Raw genomic sequence first — 11,002 nt, forward strand, 5'->3', positions numbered from 1 at the left:
GTGGCACGAGGGCTCAGTAGTTGTGGCTCATGGGCTCTAGATTGTTGGCTCAGTAGTTGTGGTGCACGGGTTTAGTTGCTCCGCGGCATGTGGGATATTCCCGGACCAGGGCTCGAACCCGTGTCCCCTGCACTGGCAGGCGGATTCTTAACCGCTGCGCCACCAGGGAAGTCCGAGTCTAATGATTTTATAAAGTGTTCTCCAGCTTGTTACATAAAGTCATGAGAGAGAGAGAGAGAGAGAGAATTTGCCAGCATTTTCTAAAGCATCCTTTACCTAACCCTGAGGTAACCACGATATTCTATTCTCCAAGCACTTCAGCTAATTGTGGTTTTATTGTACAAATCAAACAAAGTATTTCTTTTATTCAGCTTAGCACAGCTGCTGCACATGCATGATGTGTTCATTTCCAGGACACTGGGAAGTCTCAGGAGACTAAACTGGCAGGCTGCAGAGAGAAAACTAGTGGTGCTGAATTTCGATGTCACTAAATTTTCTGAGTTATTTAATCTCATCTCTCAAATAGGCAAATCATCACTCTCTTTGGATGACTCATGCAGGAAATCAAACCTCTTTGCTTCAGTTCAGTTTGTATTTTCCTCAAGTTAATTATCTTAGTCACATGTAGTCCTATTCCCAGACCAGCCCCTGTTGTAGTATTTAATTAACATGGTCATTGACAAGAAAGGTCTTGGCTGTGCTGGAGGTTTTCTGTTAGATTCTAAGTTCCCCAGAGGATGGGTTTGAACCAAGCATTCAAGGTTGATTTCCATCTTTTTTTTTTATTTTGACAACTTACTTTGTACTTTTATTTATATATACTTAAAGTGTGTTAAGGAAGTAAGAAGAGGAACTACAGCTACTGGCAGAAATTGTGGAAGCTTAATTAGTTGTAATATTTATTTATGTTTTCCCCCTGAATTGTTCTTTCTCCAAGATTTGTTAATATTACTCAGAGCTACTGGAAGTCCAGCCCAGGATTCTTTGTGGTGTGGAAAGCACAAGCTCCAGAAGCTTTCCCTATCTTTCACAAAACTTCAAGCCCATTGATAAGGTGATGCTGGGTGTCCAGAAAGAGAGAATGTTCTTGAGAGATCAGGTGGAGACACACAGGAGAGATTACTGGGGATTGGGAAGGGATGAAGGACTGGGGATCCTGCACATTCCTCTGTGCCCATCTGTGGAGTCACAAGGGGACTGGTATGTGGCTTCCAAGGGGTCCGGGGAAGTGGCCACAACAGGGAAGGCTGCATGGTGCATGCAGGGAGGCAGGCCCCAGATGGTGGACCAAGATTTAAACACCTTGCACTGTCGAGACAGGTTGTGGAGAACGCAAAGAGAGAAAGGATCTCCCTGCCGGTCCCCTTTTACTCCTGGCCCTGGCTCTTGTCCCCTACCCCACCCGACTCTATGGAGAGCCTACTACTTACAGGAATCTTACTCTGCCCTCATGGTCAGTTCAAGTCTTATCTCCTCTGCTAAGTCTGTTCCATCCACTCTAGTCCACTTATTCAGCTCATCCTTAGAACTGCTCCCACATTTACAGATAGCCCCACACATTCGAGAAGCATTTGATGATCGATTGTCCTAAAGTCTTCTCTCGTTCCTTCATTGCACAGATACTGAAGTCCTGCTGGGTGTGCCATGGTCTGTTCTAGGGGTGAGACAGAATGACAGCTCCTGCTCTTTAATGTGTATCAGGCTCTTGCCCCAATCTACGGATAAGTCACAAGGAGGAAAGAGTCCTGTGACTCTTCAAGGAGAAGTGGTACATTGCAAACCCCCCAGAACACACCGGAATATCTGGGTAATTAAGAAAGGATGGTCCACAGGTGTCAGGCAGGATTCTATAAACCACTAATCTCGGGCATAGTGAGATCTCAGACTTTTTTCTATCTTAAAATTTGTATTTGGTTATAATTGCTAAAGACATGCATGTAAATATTGACTTCTGATGTATGTCCTTTGACCTTAGAGTTGAGTTTACAATTCTCCTACAGCTCAGTAAAAAGGCTGGTAGTAATTTCTGATGTGCTTATAAAGCAGATGACCCTTCATGTACAAGGAGTGTTCTTTCTTGCTCCAAGCTGAATGTATCCAGTGGTTAAAGGAACTTTCTTATACTCAGGAGACAGGAGTTGGCATATCCATTAAGGCTAAATATCTTCCCAGGCCTAAATGAGACAATGGTTTGAAAATCTGGCTTTCCTGCCAATAGAAAGATAAAGCATAGAAGTAAATTAAGAGTGGGTGGTCTTTTTTAAATTACTTGCATTGTCAAAGAATTTTTCCCCACAATATTGAAAGCCAAACATGTCCCTGGAGAGAGGTCTTGGATCCACAAGGAACAGTGAAGAGAGAACAGTAGATTGATGGTTTCTAAGGAAAGCAATTATCTTACATTTGGTATTAGAATCACTGGTTCAGACCAGTACTTATGAACCACTCTTCCTGTTGATTATCATTTTGTGAGGCAGAGATCACAACCACGGAATTAGGAATTGTCTTATTTATTTTTCTTACAATGGTGTGCCAGTAGTAAAGTCTGGAAGAAGCAGGGTATTGGGAAAGAGATATTTGTAATCATTTACATGGTAAAGAAATAATTATGGGTCTCAAATAGACCCTAGAGGGATACCAGATGTTACTAGTAATTGAGAGGAAACCTGGCTGGGTATGTATGTGAAATAGCATCTCTCCTTACCAATGCCACCCTTGGCAACTGAGGATTCAGAGAGAAAAATTAGGGCTTTCAAAGCTTCACCTGCAAGTTGGCATGTAGTATTTTGCTTAAAAAAAAGGGAGAGGGAACTAAAGTATAAAAAGACTCTCTCTTCCATTGTGCCTGCATTTTATATGGCAGAAAGTTTCCTACTAAGGAAATAAAGCTAGGATTGACATCTCATGCCAAAAAAAAAAAAGTCAATTGCTTAAGGCTATATGCAAAAAAAAAAAAAAAAAGAGAGAGAGATTTTTGTCCTTTCTTGGAAAGCTGACCCAAGACAAACTGCATCCTTCACTGACAGACACCAGATGAAAGGACCTTAGAAGAATGGCAAGGATAATTGTATTATGCCAATTTTATTCTAACTTTACAAAATAAGTGATATTTTATAGCCACATTTTGGGTCTTTGTGTTTCTTTTGGCTCTATGTAAATTAAACCACATTAGAGAACTCATGGGACCCTCATTTTTAGAGTTTTATCCTGTCATGTGTTTTTAGTTTTTCTCCATGACATGAGAATTTGACTTGAAGAGGTACACTTTTCAGAATTTTGTTTCTCAAGTTATATATATCCTTGAAGATTTTGTTTCTTGATAGGGACAGAAATGGAGGTATTCTGGGTTTCCTTTTAAGCAGGATGAATGATAGGGCTGACACAGTGGATGCAGTGGAGTCAGGGAAATGCCAGCCCTTCTGGAATGTGCCATTCCTGTCCTGGCATAATAATGCTAGGTTTTCTTGAGAGATCTTGTTACACTTCTGTCTCTGTTGGGTGGCATGATGATGTCTTAATCTTTGTAGATTTCTCACAGATGCTCCTCTTGTTTCAGCCAAAAGCCATTATTTAAGTTTATTACGTTAATGACTGAGAAATAACTTCCAAAAATTGAACTAGACAATAATAAAAATTAGCACAAGGCCAGAGGATATTAACTAAAAACAGTATGAGTCACAGAGCACACAGGTAAATTAAGTTTTGTGAATTTGGAGACCCCAAATAGAAAACAAACACACTTCATTTGCTTGGGGAAAAAGAGGAGGAAAGAGAAAATTTTGCATTGTTTTAATTATTTGTTACTATGAAATAGTGGATTTCAACCATCATGGGACTGCTAACATCCCACACATAAGGCAAATTCCAAGACAGTCTGGTTAGGGACTGAAGACTTGCTGTCTTCAAAACGTATTACAAACCATTTATTTCTATATGCTGCCCAATGCATGTTCACAGCAGCTAATAATATAAGCAGCTGGCCAAACAATAAAATACTTGTGTGCTACATAGTGTTCTCTAGGGACCTGTTTGGTCATTTGAGGTTTGTCCTTACCTGACATTGCTAACAAGTCTTCTATCCCCATATTGTGTCTTTGTGTACCAAGGTGGATTCTTACCTGGTTATTAATGATGAGTCTCACTATGGTCTATACTGCATTATGAAATTATATTTTATTTTTAATCTTTCCTTCAAATCAATATTTGTTACCAATATGAGAAAATCTGTGATTTTTTTCCCCTCCATTTCAAATCTTGGCTTTTAAGTAGCTGGTCAAAGGTAAACTATATACATTTATAAAACCATCAAATTATTCTTTCTATCATTTGTGGTCTCTTTTTTTGAAGTCTTGCTTTTATGAACAGTTTGAGAAACAGGCACAGAGCAGCCTCCATGAACCTGGTTCTGTTGTTCATTATATACTACAGGCAGGGCTAGAAGACATGCCAAAATTAAATAAATAAAATGACGATCACCCCCAAACCAGTTGGCAAGGCATTAACTTAGGGAACCTATGCAATAAGTTTCACTATCCTCGAAATAATTCAGGTGAGATGGCCTGTCTCCTTCTATACTTCCTGGTTACCATTTTTTATCTTAAAATCCATTTTATCCTGTCTGCATGATCATGTTGCAGGACTAAACTGGTGGGCCTGAAGTCCGAGCCCATGAAGGTAAGCTGTGCCTGGGAAACTGACCTTTCCTTCCCTTGTCTCACAGGAAACATTCAGAAATGTGCTGGGGTTGTTTTGTATCTGTTCCTTCACCTGGTGAACAGGTTGTGCTCAGAGCAGTTGGCAGCAGGTGGGAAAGAATGGTGGGAGTGAGGGTGGGCAGAGGAATGAAGAGAAGCTTCCTCTGCCTCGTGGAATCCTCACTCAGTGCTGATGATAATCCTTGTGGGAATCTGGGAGCTGAACCTTCGTTTGAGAGCATGCTGGCTTGTCTCTGGCTTTGTGTAACCACCTGCATACATTTCTGTCCGCTTTGCCATTAAAACGCTTTACATGTTTTAACTGAGTCTGTTGGAATTTTCAGTTGGATAAAGAGGGCATAGGTACTATCCTGGTACCCAAGGAAAAATCCCAAAGCATTACAGTTTGTATGAGATAATCTACTTAGTTGTATATTAGCCTGTGCTTCTGTATCCTGTCGTTTGACCCTAAGTTCTAAAGTACAACTGAACTGACTTATACCTGTATGTACCATATTAATAAATATAGGCGATGTGCCTTGTTACAAATGTTGATAAAAACAAGACCATAATGTAGCACCCTATGAGGCCTGAAAGTCTCTGCATGATTAGAATAATGTTAACAAACAAGAATGATTTCACACCTAAAAGAACTTGCTCTATTACCATTTCTTTCCAGAAGAAGTATGGAACAAGGCAGGTGGCCCTGTAAGTCACTGGACACTGGGTAAATATTGTTGCCTTTCAGTATAACCTATCTCTGTCTGAATTCTAGACTACCACAAGTGTAAAGCATACATTTATTTTAGTATTCTTCTGTATTCCAAATAAAGCTACTACAATCTGACCTATTCATGGCAATGGGGCAGGACAGAGCCATTCTCTAACACTCAGAACATGATAAGATCTGCCCATAGAATGTACTCAATGAAATAAAGTCTGAGCTGAACTAGATGCAAGCATATGCAAAGTAAAATGTTATTGGCTTCATTATTAGCTTCAGCTAAGTGAATGGAACAAACTGAAGTTTTTTTAAATTATTAAAATAAATTTATTTATTTATTTACTTATTTTTAATTCATTTTTGGCTGTTGGGTCTTTGTTGCTGCACGCGAGCTTCCTGTAGTTGTGGCGAGCTGGGGCTACTCTTCGTTGTGGTGCGTGGGCTTCTCATTGCAGTGGCTTCTGTTGTTGCCGAGCACGGGCTCTAGGTGCGCGGGCTTCAGGAGTTGTGGCACATGGGCTCAGTAGTTGTGGCTCGCGGGCTCTAGAGCGCAGACTCAGTAGTTGTGGTGCACAGGCTTAGTTGCTCCGCTGCATGTGGGATCTTCCCAGACCAGGGCTCAAACCTGTGTCCCCTGCATTGGCAGGCGGATGCTTAACCACTGCGCCACCAGGGAAGTCCCCAAATTGAAGTTTAAAGACCTTTTTTTTTTTTAAAGCTTGCGAGTGCTTCAGGTATACTTGGATGGCTGCTTTCAGTTCCTTTTTCAGTGAACCAAATTTTTGTTTGATATAAACTTGTGGTTTATTTTTTTACCCCTTGTTTTTAAGCTTACAGGTTTTCTGAAATTATTTGGGGGCTACTTGGTTTGGGAGTAGGGATGAATAGAATTTTAGAGGTGAACCCCCTGCCTGGTTCTAACCAGAGCAGCTTTGATCCTTCTCATTTACAGAAGTTCCATGTAATGCTTTCCTGTTGCGGAGAGGGAGATTTTCACTGCTTAAAAATGTTCTTGAAAAGAGCTTGTAGAAAGCATTGTGCTAAAAAAACAAACAAACAAAAAATCCCCCCCAAAACCTGTGTAGTTAAAGTAAACCATCATACAATGCATTTTTTTTCCCCCTAGAATCCAACTGGATTTTATCTGACACAGAATACAATATGGGTGCAGGAATAGCAAACTGAAAAGACAAAGCAGAAAAAACACGGTTCTATCTAATTTATAATTAAGTAACAGGAGGGCAAGTCATTAAATGGCTAATGAAACAGTTGAGCTTCATGGAAGAATTCTCTTTTTCTAGTGCCCATACTTTTGGAATTCCCACTCTCTGTTGTCCAACGGACACACCTGCCGTGTTTTGAGCCAGCAGGAGATGCAGTGGAAGCGAAAGGCATGGTTACAGACTCCCCACGCAACGGTGCACTCTTCAGAAGTAGCAGACGCTTGGTTGGCTTGACACTCTATGCAAAGATCCATAATGTGGTTCCGGCAGATGGCACCGTTATCAACCACAATATCCCAGGCCCAGAGGGCTACTGCATTCCACTTTTTCACTTCAAAGCGCCTCTTGCCCGCGCCGCTGTTCGTGCCGCTCGGGGTATCCACATCCATCGCTGCCGCCATTTTGGAAACACACGCTACGTCGCCCGGCTACTTACAATGCATTTTCATTAAAGGAGTTAATACTTCTTAAGGCCCATGGAGATGAGCCAAAGTTAGTAAGGTGTATAACCAAGGGGCACAAAGCTGAGAGGACCTGAATGATGAAGGCAGCGAAGGTGTTTGGGAAAGCAGCTCACAGGTGGGGAAACCTGCCGCTGTCGTGCGTGGAAAGTCCACGGGGAGGTCTGAACACTGGCAATGATGATCTTGATTGACTGTCATCTCTAAAGAGATGACTGCGTGATTTCACTTGAAATCAGTCAAAATGTGATATAGAACCTAAAGCACTCCTTAAGTCCACCATTAGGTTTATGTCAGAATCTGATTTATTTGATCTGTAGATTACAATTCAAGGATTGCCGCTTTGGGGGAGGGTCTTTGTGTTAATGACAGAAAATATCAATTTGTATGCTTTATTCTCAGATTTAAAGGGAGTAAATTTGGGATTGAAAAAGACACTTTGAGAATGGATTTCTAGCTACTAATAGACTATCCTAGGGCAAACTGTTAGGCCACACATTTTTTTTTTTTAAGTCAAAACCAAAGGAACATCTTTGTTTATTGGATGATAAAGTGGTACATTCCCCTTTTATCTGTTCTTACAAGGAAGGCTATTAAATTGTTTTACAAATAGACTTGCCCAGCAGGTTCCTATATGGGAACACACACTAAGAGGTATTTAAATCATCACATGGAGAGAAAGAGGCAGCATGAAATGATTGCCAAGGAAGACTGATGTGTTGGGTCTAGTGGAGTGAAGACAGGAACCCGTCCTGCCCCACAGGATAGCTTCCAGCTCTGGCCTGATGCCTTAGACCAAAAACAGGGTCCCAGGGACATATGGTGTCATCATCAAGGGGTCACTCTGCTAAGGGAAGATGTAGACTCAGACCATTTAGTTGAAACCTTAAAAGGAGACGTGAACTTATTTTGTACCTCCAAACTGGTCAAATGGGACCTAACAGTTGTCATTTCTTTTTTTTTTTTTTTTTTACACATAAGGGGACAAAATTAGCTAAGTACACATACAAAGAAGATGTTGAGATAAAGTGTTATAAAATGAGATGAAGTGGTGTAATAAAAGTCAAGAGTGATTAAGATGAGGAAAAAACCCTCAATAATTATAAAAATAAAACAACCAAATTAAAAATATGGAGATTGTATGAATAGCAATAAAAATAATTAGTTTAAGGAATATTCCAGATGGTTAGTATTTCATTATATATCCTTCTAGATTCTCCATAAAAATGGTATAACACCACACATAGTTGTTTGCAAGTTGTTTAACTTAAAATTTTACCAGATGTGTATTTTAACACCAACAAATATAGATCTACATCATCTCTTTTAAAGGCTGTATAGGATTCAACTGTATGCTGTAGTGACAGATTTCACCTCCTGATTGTAAGGATCTAACTTGGGGGCTGGGACTATGATGGTGAACAGGAGTCTGTCTGTAAGTGGGAATTTTCCTCTACAGATGCTTTTCCTCTTGCTGTAAAAAAACAGTAACCAAGACCATACACATATTCAGAGTTAAGATCATGAGAATTCTCATGATTAAAAGATAGTTTTGTGAAGGTCAGCAGGACCCAGGCAGAAGAATATTCTAATTTATTAGACTTGTCTCCCTATGTTAGATAAAACAGTTGAGCCAATGTTAGTTTGACCTACTCCTCTCTTCCTGAGTCTTAAAGTGAAATATATACCAAAGAGAGTTAATGCCCCTGTTCCTTCTGATGTAATAGCTTTGAACTGGGATAAAAAGCTATCAATTCTGGTGGACAGAAATCTGGGGAGCAAGCTCTGGATACACTGGGGCTGTTGCAGTCAGTATTATCTTTATCCTACTTGGATGAAACCCTGCTCAAACTTTTCCTTCTAGATCATTCTAAGTTGAAAATCTTGTGAACTTTCATAGATGACCTATGACCCAGGAGAAGAAAAACACATTAATTCTGATATTAAACACATTAATATCTGAATCCATGAAAGTCTTTCACTAAAACAAAAGTGAGAGGGTTGCGAGGGGTGGGGAATGTCACTGAATAGCTGTAGCTTTCATTTTGTTCTAAAAAGAAGAAAATTAGAATTATTTTTCTTTTTAAATGTCTGATGGTAAAAAGACCTTAAAACAGCTGAATTATTCAGTGGGGCTAAAGAAAATTAAAACAGGCTGGGGGCCTCCCTGGTGGCGCAAGTGGTTGAGAGTCCGCCTGCCGATGCAGGGGATACGGGTTCGTGCCCCGGTCTGGGAGGATCCCATATGCCGCGGAGCGGCTGGGCCCGTGAGCCATGGCCGCTGAGCCTGCGCGTCCGGAGCCTGCACGTCCGGAGCCTGTGCTCCGCAATGGGGGAGGCCACAACAGTGAGAGGCCCGCATACCGCAAAAAAAAAAAAAAACAAAAAACAAAAAAACAGGCTGGATGCATCATAATTCATTTAGCCAATTCTTTATAAATAGACTTTTAGTTTATTTCTGGCTGTTTTTAGTTTCTAGGCCTGCAAGCACACTTGTACATATATCTTGTCATATTTATTTGATTACACCCTTATGGTAATTGCCTTAAAACGCAGTTGCTGAGTAAGAGTTTATAAAACTTTAAGGTTTTTTGATGCGTATTGTTAAGTTGCCTGCCAAAAAGATAATAATTTATACCTCCACAAAAGTATATAATAGTTGTTTTCTTAATATTGTCACCAATACTACCTATTACCATTATATTAAAAATAATTTAAAAAAACTTGTCTAATCTGAAATGTGAAAAATAGTATATCATTTTTTTTTTAAGATTACTCCTCAGAACAGTGATTGTGATCATTATTATGCTAGCAGTAATTTAGGACTTACTGTGTGGCCAACCACTGTGATAATCAAGCATCTTATTTTCTTCTCAGAATAGTGCAATGAAGTAGGTGCTATTAATTCATATATTCACTGACCAGTTATAATTTTTCTCACTGAATCTCTGTTTGTGTCTTTTGCCTATTTTGGGGGGGAGGGGTATAGAAATGTACCTTAAACACCAAGGAAATCAACCTTTTTCATATAATCTCCTTTTCTGGGGGATATGTTTTCACTGGTATTTCTATTGGTCAAAAATAATTGATAATTCAGAAAGCATGGGGAAAACCCTGACACTGAATACAAACAGAAACAAATGAACCTCAACATGTATCAAAACAATAACATAACTGCACAGAGCAAAAATAATTAATCCAAGTGACTTTTGAATATAGTGCTTTGATGTACACCCTTAGTGGAATATATTCCAACGACAAAAAGGACTTAAAGAAATATTAAACACTACTTAATAGTAGTAGAGATATTGATGTAGTCACTCTGAAATTATTTGTGCATATCTTAGAACTGAGCAAATGAGTATGGATGGATACATAGATAGATACTTATATTGATATTGATGGAAGCAGGCTCTTACCGAAAGATTAAGGTGTCACAAACATAACGTAGGACAAGGAGATGAAGAATCTTGTAGTGTTTGATTGGAATTGGAAGTATGAGTATGAACTTATGATTCATATGTAGTAGTCTTGCTTCTCTAAGCTACCACCAAACTTGTAAACATGCTCCAACAGGAAGCAAGCTGAACAAACAAGCTGTTTGTTCCCCGAGAAACATTTACTCTCCAGTGCCCTTCAGATGTGGCTGCAGGGGCCAGTGGGCAAGGAATTACCTCCCAGAACTAGGAGTCTTAGACACTAGGGGGTTCCTCTCAGAGCTAAATCAGGGAATTGCTCCATCACCAGGACAGGGATCCTCATGATTGGTGAACAGAAGGACTTGATTACTGCTATGGAAATGGTGACTGTGCTGTGTTTCCTCCTCTTCCCTTTTCTGTTCCAAATCTATCACTGTTGGTAGGAATAGAACTTTTCTTAGACTGTAGGCAATCAGACCAA

General features: G+C 40.0%; 1 protein-coding gene across 1 annotated transcript; it reads right to left on the reverse strand.

Annotated features, from left to right (window-relative positions):
- Positions 1-6,714: 6,714 nt before the first annotated feature.
- Positions 6,715-7,056, reverse strand: LOC132489137 (E3 ubiquitin-protein ligase RBX1-like). The gene has a single exon (XM_060098080.1). It carries the CDS (start codon positions 7,040-7,042, stop codon positions 6,716-6,718), a length of 327 nt encoding a protein of 108 aa, XP_059954063.1. The 5' UTR covers positions 7,043-7,056; the 3' UTR covers position 6,715.
- Between the last annotated feature and the right edge of the window lie 3,946 nt (positions 7,057-11,002).

The sequence above is a fragment of the Mesoplodon densirostris genome, chromosome 4, assembly GCF_025265405.1.
Source record: "Mesoplodon densirostris isolate mMesDen1 chromosome 4, mMesDen1 primary haplotype, whole genome shotgun sequence".
In the NCBI taxonomy this organism is placed as follows: domain Eukaryota; kingdom Metazoa; phylum Chordata; class Mammalia; order Artiodactyla; family Ziphiidae; genus Mesoplodon; species Mesoplodon densirostris.